Raw genomic sequence first — 22,788 nt, forward strand, 5'->3', positions numbered from 1 at the left:
GATATTTATTAGAGGGAGAAGTGTAAGCAGGATTTTAGGGAAGAGGTTCCACGGGTTGCGGCACACCTTGGTGGGAGAGGGAAGGTTAATGTAAAAAATAAAAGGGAGTGGGTGGGAGAGGGAATGGCATTTTAATTATAAATACTCACTAGTTGAAATCAGTGGATGCAAAGGCAGCAGTAAAGGGGTTAAACAAAAGAAGCAAGGATGAAGAAATAAATGCTGGCAAATATTAATCAAGTGAGAAGATAAATGTAATAGAAATTAACACATGAAAGAAAATAATGAAGTGGCAATGTTAGAGCAACAGGAGAAGGTAAGTTCTCCCTCTCTCTGCAATTTTTTTCCCTCAAGACCCAATTTTGCACTAAATTCACTGGAAGGGGCAAGCCCTGGGTCCCAGGCTCAGCGACGATTTTAGTGCTGTGCCAAATGAGCCTTTCTTGTAAACACACAAACAGTCCTTGGCATAGGGATCCATCCTGAGATCTCAACAAGTCTTGCCAGTGGCTTAACCTTGTCCCTGCCCTGGAGTCAAGCTCCTTGCTGCCTCCTCCTGGGCTAAGGGATCCTGCAATTGGGTTTCCATTTGCTATTTTTAATTAAAAAATGGCAGCGCTTCAGGGAGCACAGAGAAGCCTGGCCCCCGGAAGAAGACAGCTTGGACATGCTAAAAAATAGGAAAATATATAATCCAGATCTTTGGTGAGAACTCTGAGCAGTGACTCCTCAGGAGTGACCCTGCTCTCTCTTAGAGAAGGATGGATCAGGGTTGGATGGATCTAGATGATGCTTTCAGATTGTGGATTACAATCTGGCACAGGGATGCTCTGATGATTTAGGGGCTGACAGCCCCTGGACCAGATGGGATTTAAGCCATACCCGTGTCATACCATCTTAACCAGTTCCCTGCCCAGAGAGATGGTTTTGGTACATTCTGTGCTGAAAGAGGAAGGTTCCAGTCTGGGGGCTGCAACCCTAACCCCCCTGAGAGCAAGATACCACACATCAGCCTTACAAAGCTTAACACATCTCTAGATCTTGGGCTTCATATTTAACAGTCACAATAATTTAAAAATTGTTTTTCTCACGTTCCTGCAAAAGCACTTTCTATGCCTTGTTCTGAGTAGGGTTTTTTTAATGTGAAACTGTTTGCCACTAAAGAATTAACCGGCAAAGAGGTCTCTCTCCTTCAGTTGCTCTCTGGAAAGATGGAATTTGGAGAAATGGGCTGCAACACCTTTCAATTCAACTTGGCATTGTAAAAATCACAGCAAACAAATCATTTAGGAAAAAAAAGAGTTATGTGAATTTCTGAAGCCAGTAAAACTATTTCCTGCTGTGCTACCTAAGGCTCGGAACTACTTAACAGCATTCACAGCAGATGCAAATGTTAAAAATTAAAGACACCTCACTTCAAAAGACTTACAACAATAAGACTTAATTCCTTAACAACCAGAATCCTCCTCTATTCCTTTTTAATTTCTGTCCTATTTGACAAGTTACATATGGTTTTAAGTGACCCAAGGTAGCTTACCTTGCCTGTTTTAGCAGCAATCATACTGTTCTGCATTTTCATTGCTTCAATTACACAAATCTCTTGACCTTCTGCAACCTGTTAAAATTGAAGCAGTACAAAATGAAGATAGAGGATTTGAAATGCTTTAAGTGTGCATGATTCTTCTGGAAAATACAGGGATTACTTCATTAAATGCTAAAAAGACTTTCATGGCACAAGTCAAGTCAGCCAGCTAACAGAGCCACAACACAAACCACAACCACAGATCACAATTGCCTTTGACAAACCAGCAGCAGCAAAGAGAAAAAGGAATCACCTACTTAAAGCCATCACTCCAGACAAACCTGAAAGGCTCCCGTCCCCTCCCATCCATTCAGCTCCAACTTCTGCAGCTCACATTTCACATCCACCACAGTTTGACCTTAAATCCAGGGAAAGACTGAAACCTGTGCAGTTTTGGCCAGGCAGCTTTTGCTTTGCTTCCGTGGTGCAGATCCTGTGGATCCTAAACCTGATTCAGCAGCCGAAAATTTCTTGGCACACATCTGGGGGAGCACGGGCTGGGAGCTCCAGCAATGCCAATGGGGCAACCATGCTGAGCAGAAAGTCACAGCTCTGCACAGGGCAGTGTCTGGGTGGTGGCTCTGTACTGACAGCAGGGAGTGGGCCTGAGAGGAACCAACACATCCCATCTCCCAGGAAGCCATGGTGGGGGCCAAACTGTAGCAAGACAAACCTCTCTTGGGGAACAGCACCTCAAGGTCCAACCAGGTGTTCCAGGAGAGACTCACAAGCAATGCTCTAAGCCTATGGCTCTCAGAGTTGACTAGCCCAGATCAGTGCTGTTGCTCCAAGAGCAACTGACCTCTCTGCTGGCTAGCTCAGGACTGAGCTGAGCCTGTGCTTCAGGACTCACCTTTTATTGGCCCCCTGGTCCTGCTCATGCGCAGTGGGGGCCCACCCTAATTAGGCACAGGTGGGCTTGACACAAGCTCATGCTCACTCCCTGGCAATTAGGGGCACCTGGTTGCCTCATTTCACTACACCAAACCATCATTTTTATCACCACAGCTGATAACTTGTAAAGGGAAGCATTCAAGTTTCCTCTTTCTGCTTGTTTTGCTCTGCTAAGAGGCACGTGCAAGCTCAGGGTCAGCAGTAACCCACTGAGCTGCTCTGCTGTGCCCCCTGAGTGGTCCTCACTACAGCACCTTGGACTACAGCCACACAAGGCTTTGGGGTGTGTTTGTGTGTTTGAGGATACCTGTACATGAGTTGAGCAGTGTGCTGATAGGTTTAGTTTAGTTCAGTCAGGTCAAAGACTGGACTGGATGATCTTTGCAAGACTTTTCTAACCTGAACAATTCTATGATTCTATGAAGGAAAAACTACAGGATTCAGAATTTACCCCTCCTGTAACCCAGCACACAAAGGTGATTTATGCCAGAGAGGGCAGGGCACTGGGTCCTACATGCCAGTATTTAGGACTTGTGAGGGGACACCTGTCTGGGATGCCTGGCTCTGAGTGCCCACAAGCCTTTTTTTCTTTCTTTCTTTTTTCTTTTTTTTCTTTTTTTTTTTCTTACACGTTTACAGATGTAACCTGCCAATCCCTCATTATTGCAGCAAATTTGGGATATTTTCACCCTGCTGTCAGAGTTTCATTAAAGAGGGTAATTTAAGACCTGCAGAGATCTATTCTATGCATTGTTATATGTGTTAGTTCCCTCAAAGTATGTTTGTTTTTATATGTACATATATACACATACAAATACTTCTCTAAATACATATAAAATTAATAACACGTATTTAAGAACAAGTGTTGGATTTCAGAGGAACCACAGACATGTAAAGCCAGAGATCAAATTCATACTGCATGAACTGCATTCTGAAGATTTAAATAAATCTTTATTTTTTATTTTTTTTTTTTTCCTAAAGTGTGCATTACTGTTAAACACTTCCCAGAGCTCCTCCTGGCTAATGACAACTGTACATTTTAAGGAATGTCTGGAAGCACTGATGTCTGCCTATGGATTCTGAGCAAGACAGAAGAAAAGGTATTGCATTATAAGGTGCTTGCATACCACTTCTCCAACAGACTGACAGCAGCTGTCTGATGGGCTCCTGGTGGTAAATAAGGAAAATGTTTGCTATGGGAACACAGTGGGCTCACCGGATACAGAGAACAGCCAACACCCAACACTTCACCTGCAGAAATTCCATCCCAAGCTTCAGGTGAGCACTTAAGTCATTAGCAGTGTCAAATTCAGTGAATAGTATCAAAGAGTTGCTCTTTGCCTCAGTTATTTCCCTTCTATTCCATTTCCCCACCTTTTGTCTCCCTCCCTCCACACCTGCTGCTCTGCCTGTAGCCTCATCCCAGAAGCTCTTTATTTCCTTCCCTGCTTTTCCTCCTTTTCTCCTGACCTCACTGTTCAGCTTTTCTTCCACCTGCTCTGAACTTTCCAGATATTTCTGAGGTTAAATGGAAGCCGTGGATGTCTACTTCTGGCTGAAAAAAAAGAGAAAAATAAATTTTTTTAGGCAAGAACGTTTGTTGGAGGGTGTTCGCTCCTGTATTTCAGGAACAAATTTGCCATCCTGTGGTTGAACTCAGCTATCAGAACACCAAGAACGTGGGGCTCTGAAGATTACTGGAGACTGACACTAAAGAGTGTAGATCCCAACTGAGTGCTGGAGGGCAGAAGAAGCTCTCCTGGTGAGCCTCACAGTGACTGCCAAAGTGTAACACGGCTTCACCAGGGGGACAGTGTACAGAGGGATCAGTTAGCAAGTATCTAAGCAGAGTCCTGGAATTATATGTAATGGAAAAGTACAGGACTGCCTCTGTTGAACTTAAGTACACCTGTAAATTGCAAGGAAGTATTAGTGGCTATGGCATGGAAATCTCCACGAATCTGCATTTCTCCTCAGTTTCCACCCTTTCTCAAAAATAAAGTTTTTGTGTTTTATGTAATACCTGCTGGGTGAGTGACAAAGGAAGCAGCACCTGGAAAGGATAACCCACAAAATGTATAGACCATTTAACATCTCCTTGTCTTGCTAATTTGGAAGGAAGGAGACACTTTCAGCACATACCACGTGTGAAAATGCTGTGTCAGTGCTTCTGATGATGTGCAATTTGTTGAAAATTACCTCAGTGAAAGTGTCACTTAAGCACAGAAGTTTAATTAGTGGTCTTATGTTAAACCTCTACAGCTCCACACATTGTGTTGCAAAGTGACAAATCCTAAAATTAGGCACTTGTATCTCTCTTTTCTCTTTTTCAGTCTTTTGGGCATTGTCCAATTTCTTTCATGCCATAATTGCACATATCCTTTTGCCTGTTATTTAGCCTGCAAATGAAAACCTCAGCGATGTGTACGAGTTCCTGCTCTCTATCTTATTTAAGGATTTATCTGGACCCTTTTTAATGTCCCTGGACCCTTTTCAATGTCTGGACCCTTTTTAAAAAAATCATACCATTTTTTTTCTTTCGGGCACCATCTTTACATTTCCATTTAGAGAGGTCTCAGTGATGACCCAAATCTGTCAAAACAGGCAAGTAGTATCAAGCAAAAAATCTGATTGATCGAAACCAAGTAAAATTAAAGGGCTCCTTATCTTAAAAGTAATTAAACTCAGGTATCTTTCTCATGGTTATGCTACAGACACATCTACCTTTACACTGCTTAGAATATAAAAACAAATACCTGATTAATGGTAGACCTGCAGTCTACATTTCAGGAGTTTATTTCTGCCTGGCACAGCTCACAGTATCTGTTCCGTTCACAGAGTGGAAAAAAAAAAAAAAAAGAAAAGTGAAAAGGGAAAAAAATCAAAGAGGAAGGTGTTTAACATCTTGACGTTGCTAACAACTCTGATGTGAATTTGGGAACAGTCAATAGCACCCTTTGAGTAACTCGGGGACTGCACGGTGGTTGCTCTCTCCTCCGGCCAAAAGGTTACACACAGGACAGGGCAATGTCTCTGCTCATTTCCCACCAGGCACTCACTGCACGGGCTGGCAGCAGAACCTGAGAAGCAGCAACCCCGAGCTGTTCTCACTGCACCTTCAGGAGGACCATAAAGACAAACTCCACTTAGAGAGAGGTCTCTTCAAAACTCAGAAAGGCAAAAAGACAGCGCAGGCCCACGGGCGTTGCTACCCGGAGATGTGTGCGAACGTGCTGCGCTTTGCCTCGGGACTTCTGTCCATCACTCCACGAAGCCTTAATGATTGTGACAGGGACGTCCTCAGTGTTAGGCTTACAAAATGGTCACAAGCCCCACAAGTCTTTCTGATAAACCCAATGGGCGCTGATGTATTTCCCCGCTCCCTGTCTAATTGGTGTAAAGTTTGCAGAACTGGACCCCCCTATCTTTTATCCAGCTTGCTGCGTCCTCTCCTTTGACACGAGGTCAGGGTTCACATTCGCATCCGATTATCGGAGTGGCACTCATTAACCAGCAGCCTGCCTCGCACCAAAATGAGTTCCCTGGAAAGGGGAACTCGGCCCATTTACTCAGCAGATTTTAGCATTTTAAGGAGGCCTGAATGTCACACAGTATTGCTACGTTTTGAGGAGTTTCAGACATCTCCAGCTGATGATTAATTGTGAGTGATGGGAAATAAAATCCAGTAAAGCCAGCTGCTTGCCATGGTCGGCAAAATTACTATAATGGATATAGGCTGCCAATTTTCCAGTTTTACTGGCAAGTCTTCCAAGTGTAATTAAGGGAAGTTATAAATGATATGGAAATCTATCAAGTCCCATTTATTTTCAGAGGACTCTTTCCCCTGAGACTTTTATCTTCAAGCTTATAGTTTGCTTTGTTGTGCTAATGACTTAAACCACTTCTTATTTCTGATTAAAGCCCCCAATATCCTTCATAAGAAGTTAGATCCACTTTATTCAGAAGGATTTAAAGAAACAGAGACCTTTTTAAAGTTGTGTTTCTTAACCGTGCTGAGCTCTCCCTTCCTCTGAGGAGGCATAAGAGAGCACTCTCCACCTTAGGCACCTCACTACTGTCCAGATTTCTGCTTTCAAAAAATTCTGGAGATTGGGAAAAATCTGGTGGGAGGGAAGGATAAGAGAGAATAAATACAATAAAATAAATCTACCATCAACAAAACCCCCAGCTTCTCTCCGAATCCGAAATTCTCCAAAAACAAAGATTGTGAGTGCTACCTTAGATGCCAGGCATTTAGCATCACTGGGTGGTGTTGCTCACTAATGTCGTTTGATTTGGAATAAAAGCATGAAAATGATGTGCAAAGGCCTAAAATTGGAGACGTAAAGGATGACTGCACAGTATTCCATTTCTCAATTTCATCCTTCAGAGCCACAAAATGGGGGTGATACAGTTACTGGATGAGATTTACAGTAACAGCTGTGGTCTGCCCACACAAGGGAGGACCTTCTAATGGGCTAAGGTCTGTTTTGAACAGACGGGGAGTAGCAAAACAAGGTTCCCTATTAAGGGTGTGCAGCAATATTCTTGATAAAGAAAACGAGTAGCGGTAGTCAGATTGCTTTAAGAGACCCAAATCTCCTTCTGCTATTTAAAAAAAAAAAAAAAAAAAAAAAAAAAGCTATTATAGAAAGTGCTAACTGCTAAATAAAAGACTTGTAAATGTAAAGCTTTGGGGTTTTTCTTAACCTCCTTGCTACGTACTGTAAAGAATGCATAGGAACCAGTGCCAGGGGCATATGGCTTTCTCCTGTGCTGAACGTTCATACAAAAGACAGGTTCATCAGTCATTGGAGTATCTGGATAAAAAATTAGCTCCTGATGGATGGTATTTAGAGCTTACCTGCTGCTAGTACATTACCAGGGAAACACAGGTTTTGAAACCCACATGACATTAGAAACTGCAGACCATGAAATACACCACGTGCAAGCGCGCTCATAATGTACGCCAGGTTATACAAAATAAGAAATAAGCTATTTAAACCCTCTGCCTAAAATTGGGCCCACTGCAAGGAACCCTGGGTCAGCCCTACACAGGCCAATTAATGCACAGCATCTGCTGTATAGAAGCCGTGCATGAAGCACTTCCGAATGATTTCAGCAATTAAAAGAAAACTGTTTCCTGCCTGCTCTGACAGCAACTGTTTCAATGCAAGAGTGAGCACCAAATCATTGTGTGCAGCTGAAAAAATTAAGTCTCTCTCTCTCTTTTTTTTCCCCACCCCCCCCCCCCCTTTCTATTTTTTTTTTTTTAATCTTGTGAAAAGGGAGTGGGAGGGATGAAGATTTCTTACGGAATCGGATCGGTCTTTTGTTGTCCGACATTCTGTGTTTTTCTGCCAAATTAGACAGAAGGCTCCGAGGGTTTACGGGGCCCTCTGCAGTATCACCTTCTGCTGCACTGTGGCTCCCTAAAAAGATGGATCAATATCAACCCTGCTGATTTGCCTACAAAAGTGAAAATCCCCCAGTAACATTTTTAGGACCATTGTACTTAGAACACAGGTGCTCCAATGTGTTACGTTTTTAAGGCTCTTAGGGCTGAAGGGAAAAAAAAAAAAAAAGAACCACAACCAAACAAACAATGACAGCCCCATGCAAAAACAGTCTTAGATTTGATTAAAAATTAAGTGAGAATTGGATTTTATTGATATCTCCTTTTACAGCTTTGGGGAGACACCAGCAAATATCCCTCTAAATTTCCATTATGCTGTGACTCATGTGCCTACTGAGCCCTGTAAGTAAGAAGGAACAACACAAGACTGTGCCGTAAGAAATCCCTATGAATCCCTCCTCTTGTAGCCTTCTGCAAAATAATTACAAGCATTCATCTTGTTTATGCTTGTGCAAAACCAATAAACTGTGAATTAAGTACACATTTCACCATCAAAAACCCTTAAGAAGATAGTGGGATTTTTGTTTGTTTATTTGTTGTTTAAGCTTAGTCCATGCTGGTATCATTCCCTTCCCAGATTTTTTTCTCTCTGACTTGTTGGCAATCTGGCAAGCAAGCACCCAACAAGAAAACAAATCAAGAGGAATTGGATGAGCAGCAATTGAAATTCCTTTACATTGTCCATTACCATGTAAAACAATTAGTGCAGGTTTTCCCTTCTTTCCAAATTAACTTTGAAACGGGAGCTACAGAGCTGCAAATATAATTAGTGGCAATTAAAAGCACTTGACAAACCATTATTAAACTTTTTTTGCCACGCTCCTTTCAGGAAGATAGCACATCCCAAATTTTGTGACCTCTGGCTAACCAAAGGTCAGGGATGTCCCCCCAACAGCAATCAGCGCTGGCCATTGCACTCCCACTTATCCAAAACACAACTTCCCCAACTGCTCCTGAGATCCCAGCGTGGGGGGGAAGTGATCTGCAGGCAGGGAAAGAACTTCTGGGAGGGATTCGGGTGCTACTCAGCCCAAGGCAAGGCTTAGTTGCCATCACAGCAGTCTTTATTGGTCAGCTATTTCACTAACAGCTACCAGTCATAGGATCATGAAGTTGGAAAAGACCTCCAAGATCATCAAGTCCACAGTTACTTATAATAAATGGAATATATAATCCAAATAAATATATAATCCAAATAAATATAATCTAAATAAACATATAATCTAAATAAACACATAATGTAATTCAATATCAACATAATGGATATATGTGAATTAATATATATATTGATTTGTATGAATATATTAAACATAAAGTTGATTATAATTTGAAAAGGCAAAGCATACCAATAATAAATAATAATAATAATTCTTAAAATCTATTATTTCTCTTTAAAGGACTGCAGCATCTTTCCCCTAGGAGGGGACTCTAGTGATATTGAATATTTGTGCCTCATCATCAGAATAGGATTTCACTCTTAATTACACCGTCGTCCAACACAAATCTTAGGACTGGGCAACTGCAAAAAGATCTAGAAGAAAAATCTATTTGAGTAAATATAAAAAACAAACAAAGAAAAGAAAACCCAAACAAACAAAAAAGCAACAAAAACATTAAAAGCAATTAGTATAGTTATGGATTTTTTAATGTGACCACAATTTTACTTGAAGTCTTGTGGTATAAAAATGGTGAAATATCTGAATGCTTTTACTCATGAAATTTCACAACAACAAAAATGTTCTCATTTTCTGTTTACCAATTGATTATTTTTTCACCCACAAAAATACACGCCAGAAATTATTTAATGCACAGAATCACAAAAACTACATGAGGCTTTTGACCACGTTTGGTCAAGCTTGCAAACTCCCTTTAGCTGAAAAGTGCAGTTTGTGTTTTCTTTGGGATCTCTGAAGAACAGGAGAGAGGAAGGGAGGTAAAAGAAAAGAAAAAGGAAAAAACAACAATTAAAAAAAAACAAGAGAAAAAAACACAAGAGAAAAACCTTATTTGAATTTAAGAATATCTTACATAATTGATATCATATTTGCCTAAATAAAATGTGGAACTGTTACAAGTACATTTTTTACTATTTTCCCTGGTTGTTATTTATCTTCTATAAATTTCAACAAGTATAATTAGAGTATAAGATAAGAAAATTAATTTATTTTTTTATAATTTTGAGGTCTGAAGGGCAAGTAGAATATAAAAAACCAGACAACTGGCTGATGGCAACAGGTAACTTTATCACTCCATCTTTTCTTTCACAAGAATGAACAATGTAGTGAGAAACTGAATTTAGGAAGCTGTTTTGGTTTGGTTTTCAGTAGTGAGCATTTCAGCAGTAGAGGTCAAGCAAAACATATCTTTTTCCCACAGCAAGAACTTTCCTAGGCTTGTGAGATGGAAAATTGTGGAGAAAGATTTTTTTTTTAAAGTTATTTTTTGAAAGAACAACAAAAGGAGTTAAAATAATGTGCATGCAACTGAACTGGAAGAGGAATGCTGTTTAGAAGAACTGGAATGCAGCTCACAACATCTTCCTCAGTTGTTTTTAAAACATGGGATCACTGATAGGGGTGTGTTTTTTAAGTTATATAAATGAAAAAGGAGCTTTCAAGTTGCTCGGTTCTGAAATTACTGATAATTATCATACACAGCTCTTAGATAACATCTTGGTAGAAAAAAAAAACATTACATGTGGTATTAACACCAATGGCTACAGGAGTACTGATTTGAAATTACAAGATATGCGATATGAGTAAACTCCATTTAAAGACTGGTTTGAATGGTTGTGACTTCCAAGACCTGGAATCAATCTTGAATTACTGGAAAGAAGTGAGGAAACTTAAAAATTTAGGTCAACATAATTAACTGTCCTTTTTCTTTTTTTTTTTTTTTTTTTCCCACTTAGCCATAGTTCTGCAAAGATTCGGTAACTCTGTAGTGTATACCCAGAACTGCTTTATTTTTATATATTTATAGATGGGGGAACCATTACAGTGACTGGTGTTAGTCCAGTTCCAGTACTGGTGTTAGCTGATTGACCAGTGCTTGGCTTAGTGATGCCACCTGTACTGTCTAATTTAATTTAAAAAGAAAAACAACCAACAGAAGTGTGTTTCTAACAGAGAGAAAACTGAGAAATTAAAAACTCTCTTCAAAGGTGAAAGCATAGCAAAGACCAAAAGGCAATCAAGCCAGCTAAAATAAATCCTTTTGTGTTGCTGTGGATACCTCAGACTGCCGAAGTCACACTGAGGTGTGGGAGCACTTTGGGTGCCTGCCTCAAATGGAGTTTGACAACACTGCTTTACCTGTTCAAACATCCAAATATCGAGGTCTTGGGCTTTCCCTCCTGCTGCTGCAGTTTCAGTGCACAGAATCCCACACGCACAAAAATCAAGCCAGGCGACTCAAGACAAAGAAGAAATAATATTTGCAACTCCCTGCTTGTTTCCAGCCCTCTAAGTATAGCAGTGAATTTGTGCAGTTTTAGTAGGGTTTTATGGCTGTGCATTTGTGGTGAGGTTGAAACCACTTGCAGTGCCATCTCCGCGAGCTGGCATGAAAATTCTGCTGTGTGACAGCAGGGCTGGCTCCTGCTGCCATCGGTGCCAGCAGACACAAAGCAAGTCCCTTGCCTGGACTCTAGAAGCCCAGTGGTTTCTCTGACTCTTGGTACCAAAAGTGACCCTTGGTCACCAAAAAGGGACTCTCTCAAAATCGAATTTCATCCAAATCCATGCTTGTGATTAACAATCTGCTTGCAAAATAAACCTCACTCACCAAAAAGGTTATTTCCTACACAATGTGACCATGCTATCATGAGGAATGTAAGCTAAATTTTACAGTATTCTCTCTCTAAATAATTAACCTTCTTTCCAGTCAGCGAGATTTCAAATTGTTTTGTTGTTTATGTTGCTTTTTGCTTCTGAGTGCCTTCATTGTGTTTCCAGGAATAACTGAGTGACAACTAATTACAGTCTTCTGATCACATGAAGGAAAATAAAGTAAGTAGACAGTAACTAAAAAGCTAAAAAAATTGGCAGCATCACGAGTTCTGCTTTTCTCTAAATGACAAACATCACTTCCCCACTGTGTTAGTAAAATCTATAGATCATCTTACAGACAAAAGAAAATAAATTCCTTGCAAATGCAGGATCTTTTGCCAAAAATGAATTGAAAACTGCTTATCAGACCAGCTGGATAGAGGATGCTCACACAATCTTCTGTTGGGCTTCAACAGACCAAAGTATTTTTCAGCAACAGCAGCCAAATGAGAACACTGTGCTTCAAGGAAAAACAGTGATGCATGGAGTGAGAAAAACTAACACAGAGATCAGCGTCGCCTTCTCGTTTGGCTAAGGAAGCAGGGAGAGGGACTAACAAACACCATATGGTTTACCTGACTGGGTGCAATGCCCTTATAGCTGAACCACAAGCAATAAACCTGAGTTTACAAGCACGGCCACTCAGACAGAGACAAGATGTCCTTTTTCTAGGAGTTCCTCCCACCATTTGTACAGTGACACCTGAAGGAGGGGTACCACAACCCAGCTCCCTGTGGTACTGACTGCTCTGAGAGCATCACCCTGTGAGCACAGCACTGGAGCAGGGACTGTGCTGCCCTGCTTAGTACAGATCATGGGTTAGGAGAAAACACTCTCAGAACAGCTACTAACCAGGCAGCTTTATTGCAGCAACACCTGAGTGAAAAGATGGACAACAACCTCGTGCTCTCCATTTTTCAGCCGTGCTGTTTTCACACACCACGCCAAACCCAGCTGCAAACACACACTAGGAGCTACTTAAATTCCCATCTTTTCAGCAGACTAAAGAAATCGGACTTTCCCCAAGCAGTGCAAAAAAAAAAGAGCTGTGTTTTTCAGGGAGATACAGTTTCCTGCCCATCATGCCTTGAACAGCTGTAGTGAGTGAGCTGGCTCCTGATGGACAGCCGAGATGTGTAATCTGAATCACGCCACTGCTTATCCAGTGCCAATAGCTGATGTTACTTTCATCTCGTTGGTTGGGTTTTTTTTTGGTTTTTTTTAACGCCTTGACACTCGTCCTGAAAAGGAAGGATTTAACTTAAAACCCTTTTCAATAACGTAAATGTGTTTTTGCAATTAAAGCCACACAATTAGCACTGACAAGCTCAGGTCAGCAGAACACAGATTATGCCGGGAAATGCTCTGCCGCTCAGTGCCTGGAGTAAAAAGCGGCAGGAGAGGAGAAGAGGGGGAAAAAAACATCTCCACACATTATTTAACAACTTGTGGTCTGATGCTCTGCACCACTTGTGGATTTGTGGAGGGAGGTTCATTTATTTACTTAAAATCCCTTTGGCTGTGGCCTCCTTCTCTGCTGGTTCTATTCCTTCAAGATCACAAGAACTATTTTGCAGGGCAAGGCAGCTGGTAACATTTAACAGAATAACTTCAGGAAAAAAACCCACAAAATTTAAATTAAATAAGGCTCAAAATCCTTGTCTTAAAGGATCCTTGCCTTTTCACTTCATTCTTGGCAAAAAAAAAAAATCTCTGTTACTCAGCCACTCATATTGCCTAGACACAGAAACCACAGATTTCTCATTCCATGCAAGGACATAACGATTAATTTTAACCGAATACTGCTGTTTCTAAAGGAATGAAGTGTGTGTGTGTGCAGGTGTATAGATGACAGAACCATAACACCAAGTGTAGAAGCTAAAATAATTTCTCTTCCTAATCTTTGCTCAGCTGTACTTTGCTTGGTTTTCTCAGAAATGTCTTCATTAATATAAATATTTGCACCCACAGATCTTTAATACTAACATGACAACTTTCTTCTCTCTGTAAATAGCGAGAAATATCCAAATAGTCTAAACCCAAAAGCGGCATCATAGCAAAAGGAAGGCAAACACATTACCAGCACAACTGATACTCATCACATAGTAAGTGCAGCCCTAATTTCAGAATAGCAATCTTGATCCCACTTCTACACCATCTCTCAAGAGCACCAAAAATTATGAACTCTGCAACTAAAACTTTCTGTACCTAAGTGTCACATAAATGTTTCTGGCATCATTTAACAGACAGCAGTACTTTAATCTGCACAATCTGATTCAAATCTTCCTGATCTGCAGCACTCTACTGCTTTCAACAGTTATGAAAGAAAAGGGCCCTGACCTAAGAAATAATGTGGTAGGCACAATGTGGTACAATTCCATATACAGCTGAGTTTAAGTGAGTATTTATATCTAAGTCTAAAACACAGTATTTGCATTCACTTCCAGGCGGAAGCAGTGTGAGATAAGCAGCACTGGAAATCTCCAGGACAGCAATGGTGCATTTTGTTGCCCTTCTCTATGTCAATTTTATTCCTTCTGCACGACAAGAAGATTCCCATAAGAGACTGGGAAACCCCAGCACATCATTCCCAGTTCAGGGAAGTTGTATGTCTTGTGAAGGGATACCACGGGAATTGTTAAAAACAAAACAAACAAAACCAAGCTAAAATCAATCAAACAAACAAAAACAAAAACCCCCAAACAAACAACAACAAAAACAATCACAAATAAAAAAACAAACAAAAAAGCAAGGAAGGAGAAACAAGAAATTTAAATACCTGTTCTGTGTCCCTTGTGCCTAAGTAATATTTTCATTGCTTCAGGACAGAAAATTGACAATCCTTTCCTGCTTGCACTAACAGCACAAATGAACTTACAAACATGCCCATACACACACACGCACGTATGCACTTTTTGGTTTTTTTCCCCCTGCCAATATACTTGTGATAAAACCCCAAGGTTTTGAGTTTCAGCTGTGGACTTGAATGAACATTCCTTTTAAAGCAAATTTAGTCCCAGTTGTGCTTCTTTATTAATTTTAATAATCTAAATGCAAAGCAGCACACATCCTTCAGCATATTTCATTCTACAGGTGAGGTAAAAAAACAAAACAAAACAAAACAACAAACCAAACCTGAACAACTGACCTGGAGTTTCAGTTGCACCAAGGAGAAATTTGTGCAGAACATACAAGGAAAATGCAGATACAAAGATCACATTTCTTACCGTGTCCCCAGGCTTGACAGAAACTGCCACCACTGCTCCAGGCATGGGAGATCTCAAAATGCTGGAGGTGTCCTCTGCTGCTTTCTCTGGCATGTACTTGCTCAGCTCTGCAGCAACCTTCGTCAGTATTTGTAATTTGTACTAAAGAATAGGAAGAGGAATGTTTCAAAAAACTGCACCTTGGTGAATTCCAATCAGTAACCTCCACTAACTTAAGGCATGTTTTTTATAAAACACATCTGTTATCTATTCTTCACTGGAGTGTCTGAAAATCAGTTTGAAATCTTTATTGAGGGTTTCTTTTTCAGGATGTGGAAAGAAAAATACGCAACCCCCGATCTGCAGCAACGAGCACATAAAGGGAAAGAATCAAGTACAGTAAAGAGAAGTCAGATTTCTTTAAAACTGGAGGTCAGACAGAGTATATACAAATTTTTAAAACAGAAATAGCCTTAATGCTTACTGCACATTACCTTTATTGGATACAGAATATTGAGGGATTAGTTTCCAGTGCTGTGCCGAACTGGAAATTGACCTTTTGGGAAAGTCTGTCAGATTTTCAGTGACATGACTGATTTTAAGCATTATTTTCACCTTTCTAAACATTTCTTTTTAGCATGTCTTTAACGTTGCAAGCGAACAACTTGTTCAGATTTTACAATTAGAACATAGTAAACAATTTGTCTCCCACTTTTTCATGCACATGCAGAATGATGGAGCATTTTGGGGAAGTATCATCTGAATATATTCTAGCTGTAGTAAAAAAAATTGTTCAGCTGCTGTTAACTATCTCGAGGAAAAAAGAAGGTTTTCTCTGGTATCTTTTATAGCAATTGGAAATGGAAACGAGCACGATGAACCTCAAGAATCTGGGAGCGAGCATCCCTTCAAACAAAGCTTTATGAAAACATGTGTACGCTAGCTTAAACTCCAGGATTTTAGTTTTTCGAAACTTGTGGTCACTTTTGGGAGGCAATCCATTGCGTTTACACAAATGGCCTTCAGGTTTGTCCCAGTGCACTGGAAAACGAATGCAAGGAGCCAGTAGATGGCAGCAGGTCTCTGCGGGAAACTCCCTCCTCTCCAAGGCCAAGGGAGTGAAGACCGGCACCGCACTTCAGCAGTAATTTAAACAAAGGTTTTAATAATCAGCACCGGATGAAACGCATTTACAATTCAAATGTGTATTTTGCTGATGTAAAGTTCAACACCTTGCTTTGAACAGTATGTTTTCCTCCAAAATAATTAGCTATTGTTTTATTAGCAATAAAATGTCTTTACTTTCCATTTTTACACGGACAGAAAAAAGGCGATATCCTTATGGTGAAGGTAAAGGGGGACTCTGCCTTCTGCTTCTGCAGAGCGGAACACGGCGTTTATAAATACATGCAAAAGGTGATTAATTCTGCAGCAATGACATCTTTAAAAAACAGCTTTCAAAGCCAAATTAAAAATACCTAACAGAGGATTACCGTCCTCCGCAAATGGCGTTTGGAGACACAAGATGATGTGCAACAAACAGTGGAGCCACTCAGTTAGAAACGCTTGCTTCTCATCTGAAATTCAAGCAAATGGCTAAAAGCATCGATCCCCTACCACAAATGCCCCAGCAAATGCCCCAACAACATTCCCTGAAGCTGTAAGCAGCGCCCGGAGATTGGAGAACCCATTCCCAAACGTGTGCCCTGGTGACAACTGATGTGGCAGAGGAAAACCGGCACCATTTTGTATGCAAAAAGCTCCTTTAACTCCGAGCCTCCTGCGGGCATCATCGTGACAATTAAGGCTGTGGCACTCACGTTTTCCAACGCCCCAAAAACACAGCCTCGTTCTTCCCCTGCCCAAGCAGCTACACTGGAAGCGGTGTGACCCTCAAAATACCTTTTCCTGAAAGTAAAGTGTGGCTGTGTGGCTGCACACATATGAACACACTTGCCATGTGTGCCTAGGGAGAGGGGAGGTGATGCCTATAGGAGATTTGATGACATAAGTTGCAAATAGAATTGCAGCAGTGTGACAAGTCGAATAATAACATCTTATGCGTGTTTCTTTGCTCTTGAGTGTCTGTTTTGCAATCAAGACATACAAGTGTCTGCCAGTTTTCTGAAGGATATGATCCTTAAGTGAAATTACTGTGCAAATAAAAGCTTTTTACTCCTATTAAAATTCATCTGAGTCATAAGTGGCAAGGAAAAAAAGCTCGCCGAGTGTATTCTGCTGTCAATCTAATAAACATTCTGTGCAGAGGGACTATTTATCAAAGATAAATTGTACTTAAAAGTCCTTCATTAAATCTATGGGGGGGAATATAATTACATCAAATTGCACAGTTTCAGTATCCATGGTTAGTGTCTTCTTTGTACTCAGAGTTTGAAAATAAATAATAAAAAAAAATTAAAAAAGAAAGAATACAGAAATAAGTTAGATTTGTGGACTGTATTGCTGCCTCTTGCAAGAAACTATTTTGATACTATTTCAAAGGATAAGGTTTAGATGCCAGTTAGTTTTTTAAGCCACATGTAACATTTCTGAGCTGCCCAATTTCAAAAATTTAAAATTGAAGTGAAAGCTGGACCTTCTGCATTCATCTAGGTTACAGGATTTTGCAAGGACTGAAATACAAAATTCCCTGTGCACTCCACAATGTACAGCAGTGGGGGGAAAACCATGCTCCTCAGTATGCTGCACTTTAAAGCTCAGTTCTCCACACCAAGCTAAAATATCCCTACCAAACATTGTTTTTACTATCTTTATAATTTTCATATCTTTTAGATTCCTTTCTCTGCAGGACTCCTGCTTTGCTTGGAGTGAGATGTAAGAGTCAGTACACTCAAAGCTTTAAAACGCAAGTCTTTGTTATTGATGACCTGTTCCTTTTCCTTTTGTATTTGTTTATTGTTCTTTAGTCTGTTTGGGGGATAAGCAAGTTACTGTAATCAAAAAGTAAAAAATAACAACAGTAAACTTCTGGGGAAAGGCCTTTTTTGGCACAGTTGGTTCACAAATGACCTTTTAGAACATAAAAAGACAAAGCTGCAAAAAAAGGTGCCTTCTTTAAGATTACCTTTGATGTATTTCTGCTGCTGGCTGAACCCCACTAAATACCCACTTAAGTGTCCCTTTGTTTCATATCTCTGGGGGATGAGGTGTGCAGAGGGGTTGCAGGGGGGCTCTTCAGCTCCCCAAGGGGCAGCCTGTGGCTCAGGGAAGAGCAGGACAGACAAACAATTCCTGCCAGTGCTGCTACAACAAAGACAATTAAAAATACACCCCATTTGTTCATGACATGATTAACAATGCTGCTATGCCTTTGATTTTGCCAGGAGAACGTTGAGCATACAAAGCAGGAATTTTGATAAGTGGACAAAGTTCAGGGGGTTTTTCCCTTTATCCTCACAAGGAAGAGGAGGAGGAGGAGGAGATGGGAGAAAGAAGGGGTGTAATTTGGGGAAGGCTGTAAAGTTTGGGTTGTAAATAGAGACCAGAAGGTTTCCACTGGCTTAAACCAAAAGAAACATCTGTTGGAGTCATAAAGAGATTGTGAGTGGGCTCTCAGAGCAAGGAAAGCTGCTAACCACCAGATCTGAGCTGATGAGGAGTTGTCACCAGCCACTGCTCCACTCCACAGGATTTCAGAGCCCAATTCTGCCAGTCAAAGTTGACAGAGGTACTTGAAAGGAGCTGTGTAGAGTCTGATGGCACAGAAAACAGGTGTTTCTCTTCCACAAGACTGCTGGAGTCCACAACCAGTTGACAAAAAATTATAGTAGGGAAGTGATGTTACTTAATGGTTTTCTAAGGGTAACAGTATCCTGGTCTCTACTCTCCTGCTAAATGAATTGCATTTTTATGTAACGCAAAACTCACTCCTACAACTAAATCTCCCTAACAAAAAAGAACACACACACAAAAAAAGGTGTAATAATAGCAATGAAAGGGAGTGTAGGAGGAAAGAAAGCAAATACACTGAAAAATATACCTCAGGTTTTGTGGAGGTTTTCTGTAGATATCAACTGTACTGATCCCCCAAGTCAGTAGACAAGAGGTAGAGTGGCTGCTACAAAAGAGGGGGCCAAAACACATCTGCCCCCATCTTTGCCTAAAAACAAGTTTTGTAGCTTGCACAGATGGGGTTCCCTTGCTGTGTACAACAGCATATTGTAAATCCTCAGCAAAAGGCTCAAAACTGCACTCTCTTGCATCTCATGTTAGTTTACTAAATATGATCTTGCCCATCCACCTGAAACTTGTCTCCCCAGAAGCTGTAAATGTCCAAACTCCATTGGAGATTTTATAGAGCAATCTAATGTATCACTACGCATATTACTTCTAGTGGTATTTGCACTGCTGACCAGATGTGGATTTTCAGTGTGCTTTAGCTAGATGGCCAACCATGTTTTTCAAATGTCTGTCATTTTTGTGGTCAGAAGAATGAAAATCTTACATAGCTCAGGTTTCAGTAGAGACTGTCTGCTGTGTGTCTTGATTACTTTCACCAACCTTGCAGTCTCATTCTGTTGAATCAGTGAGATCTGTTAACTGTGGTCATGTAATTTCCCTTTAACACTCCTAATCTGCATCCTGCCTCAAGTCACTTAGCTGTTGTCACCTGTGGTTTGCCTGTCACAGATTCACAACTAGCATGTTATTCAGTCATCATTCAAAGCAATACTACCAGTGCCAAACACAAGGAGCACTCTGCCTTTTTAATCAACCATTATGCTTTTTAAATTAGTGATCACAACCTTGCTTAGATTTCCACCACGGCAATGAAACAGGAAAATGAGATACTTATTCTGTATTTCTCAAAGGTGTCAGGCACTACCTTCTTCCCAAGCCAAGGATTTTTCACTCAACAAGGAGAAAAATGACATTCTGCAAATCACAGGGATCTTTTTTTTTTTTTTCCTGAGCTCTGAGTTCTAAAACTAATTTACTTCCCCAGGGTGGTGGTGAGGATTGGCATGAACACCTGCACAAAATAAAGGCACTTAAGAGTATAATGGAGGAGGAGCAAGCACTCAACGTGATATGGAGAGTTAAAAAAACAACAACAACAAAAAACCAAACCAAAAACAGCCACAAAAATCATGAGCCTTTCAGTAGCAAGAAAAGGCAAAGAAAGAAGCTTCACCACCATAAAGTACACACTCCAGCAGCAGAAACTTAATTAGAATTGTAATTCAGCCACATTTCCCACTTCCCGTTCCTTCTTTAATACGTAATTAACACTCTCGAGAAACCTAACAAGGGTTAAAGCCATGAGGAAAAAAAAAAAAAAAAAAAATTCCTCTCGGCTTCAGACTAAGCCTGAACAGGCGGAACCAAGAAGGTGCAGACGGGAAGCCTGGAAAAGTCCTGCTCTCGGAGCGGGGCTGCCGCCGAGCGAGGTGGCAGGAGCGGGGGGGATGGATGCTCGGATGCTCGGAGGCGGCTGCTGCCGCTGCAGTCAGTGGCTGGAGCAGTCTGTTCGCCGAGAGCTTTGACAACTCCATCAGCGCAGTCTCAAGGTAGCTGTCAATCAGGATGCATCATTTAATACAACAGCACACTGAGGATTTTCCCCTACAACCCACATGACAGCGTCTCTACAGCTCTATTTATATCCGCGCCCGGTTGTGTTTACAACGCTGTTGTAATTAGAAAAAGATGCAACAGGCAGCAATATTATTCAGATTCCCATTCTGCCGTGCTGCCGTGTGAAGTGCGATCTTGCTTCACGGAGTCAGGCTAAATGACAAAAGCGCTATTTTCTTCGGTCTCTGTGCTCAGACAGCACTTCATTTGCAGCTATCTGTAATTAGATTAATGGTGTAGTGCTGTACAAAGCAGGCCCACTTCACATCAGATAGCATATGAATTAGGACAAACACTTATTTCAATTCCAGGCAGAGAAAGCAGTGACTGGGGTATTTAGCATACCCTTTATGGTGGAATGAGATGTTAATTGTGTACCATTACCTCTAAACTGCTTGCTTGTTGTATAAATCACTGTGCTAATTGATGCAGAGATAGAAACGTAGCCACAGGCAAGAAAGCAATGGAATGAGAGCTGAAGATGGTGGATAAAGGATTATCGAGTACAACCATATGGAGATGAGGTTCCTTTTGAAACCTGCCCACAAGCAGCCGTGCTATGAACTACGGGGGGAAAAGTGCTGCACTGGTGCGTAGGAAAAAATATATACATTTTACATCATCATTTCAGAACAGAATCTGAGTAGCGAACCCGAGCCAAGCAAGAAACCTGATGAATAGATGTGTGCAATGAACCTCAACCCGAGCTTCCAAAACACATGTTGCAAGGGTAGGCATGCCCTAGGAATAGTCACTACCCTGCCTGGATTTTGAGGGGCTGAGTCAATACATAACATTTGAAAACTATCCACAGCAGATGCTCCCCTGACCTACCTGGGGACTAGAAATGCAGGCTCTTTAAACACAAACTTTGTCTCTACTTAAAATAATAATAATTGAAACAAAACAAAGCATCAGCCAAACCAAGATATTTAAATGGATGGTGCTAAAAGTTGTAATAAAGAAGGGAAGCAGCTTCACACATCTGTAGTAACAACTACATGAATTCTACCCCTTGCACATGCAAGAAATTCCCTGACAATCCCGTTCCACGTATGGGGGAGAAGAGAACCACTCAAAACTAAGGAATAGCTGTGTCAACATCAGGATACATGAAAGCTGCTTTCTCACACATGGGGTTTGTAGTTGGTCATCTCTAAAACAGCATTATAGCCATGGGAGCCTTTGTACCTGCACTCCCCAGAGCAGAGTCTCTTGCCTTAAAAAAACCCATGAGTTTGACCTAACCCTCTGCCCACACTCCTTACCACACTGAGATGCAGCTCCCTCCTCCACCTGGAGGAAAACATTCATGAAATGTGTTGGACCATAATGCTTTCAGGACCTTCCCCCCTCTGCTACATTTTGGTTGAAGTCAACCAAGGGAGCCAAAGTTACTGAGAACCCAGGGGACAAACTCATACAAGGCACCAGCCACATGCCTGCCTGAGCCTTGGTTTCCTGGAAAAAGTGGCTATGAAAAGCACTATGAAAGGAAGATGAGCTACACGATGCCATCTTGAGCATCACATTCAAGGACAATCCACCTGGGGTCACAGGCTCACCTGCAAGCCATGCTGCTTGTCCTACAGACACTTCTAATCTTTTTGGCTTAATTGTTCTGAAGAAGAGTGGCTCTAGCCTACATGCTGAGGCCAATGCCAAGGAACTCTAAATCATGCTCAACCAGGCTGCCCAGGAAAGTGATGGAGTTATAATCCCCAGAGGTATTTAAGGGATGTGTAGATGTGGTGCTTAGGGACACAGTTTAATGGAGGACTTGGCAGTGCTGGGTTAAAGGTTGGGTTTAATGATCTTAGAGGTCTTTTCCAAACAAAACTACACTAAGACTTCCCCTTTGCCTCCAAATTATTATATGTATGCTTCTTGTTCAGAAAACTTGGCTGAACTCGCACACAGCTAAGACTTCGCACTTTGATCGCTAACAAAATGCCAAGACAAAATGCTGGAAACTAAAATATTACTTAATTTGCTATTCTAAGATAACATACTTCCCTCACTCACAACATGATACGTACTGATGAATGCTGACTTTCAGCCATGAGCTCTAAAATCTTAGCACGGTGAAACAAACTTCTGAAAAAATATGTTACCTTCCCCTTCAGTGTTCAATCACCACTACTTTTCAGCGTTTGATACTGCCTTAGCTTAAAAGAGCAAAGAGAATGCATTATGCCTACTCGGTATCTCACTGTCCTAAGGTTCATTAAAAAGAGTGAGATACGGTGTTTTCCAACCTCA

The 22,788-nt window shown here is 41.0% G+C and overlaps 1 protein-coding gene across 1 annotated transcript in view; it reads right to left on the reverse strand.

Moving 5' to 3' along the window:
• Positions 1 to 22,788, reverse strand: part of PCCA (propionyl-CoA carboxylase subunit alpha) — a 276,373-nt gene that overhangs the window by 2,190 nt on the left and 251,395 nt on the right. Inside the window, exons 22-23 of the mRNA XM_030446329.1 lie at positions 14,950 to 15,090; positions 1,538 to 1,615 (exon numbers count right to left, since the gene is read on the reverse strand). Of these exons, the coding sequence (XP_030302189.1) occupies positions 1,538 to 1,615; positions 14,950 to 15,090 (219 nt within the window). The remainder of the gene's footprint in view (positions 1 to 1,537; positions 1,616 to 14,949; positions 15,091 to 22,788) is intronic.

The sequence above is a fragment of the Calypte anna genome, chromosome 1 (assembly GCF_003957555.1).
Source record: "Calypte anna isolate BGI_N300 chromosome 1, bCalAnn1_v1.p, whole genome shotgun sequence".
Taxonomy (NCBI): domain Eukaryota; kingdom Metazoa; phylum Chordata; class Aves; order Apodiformes; family Trochilidae; genus Calypte; species Calypte anna.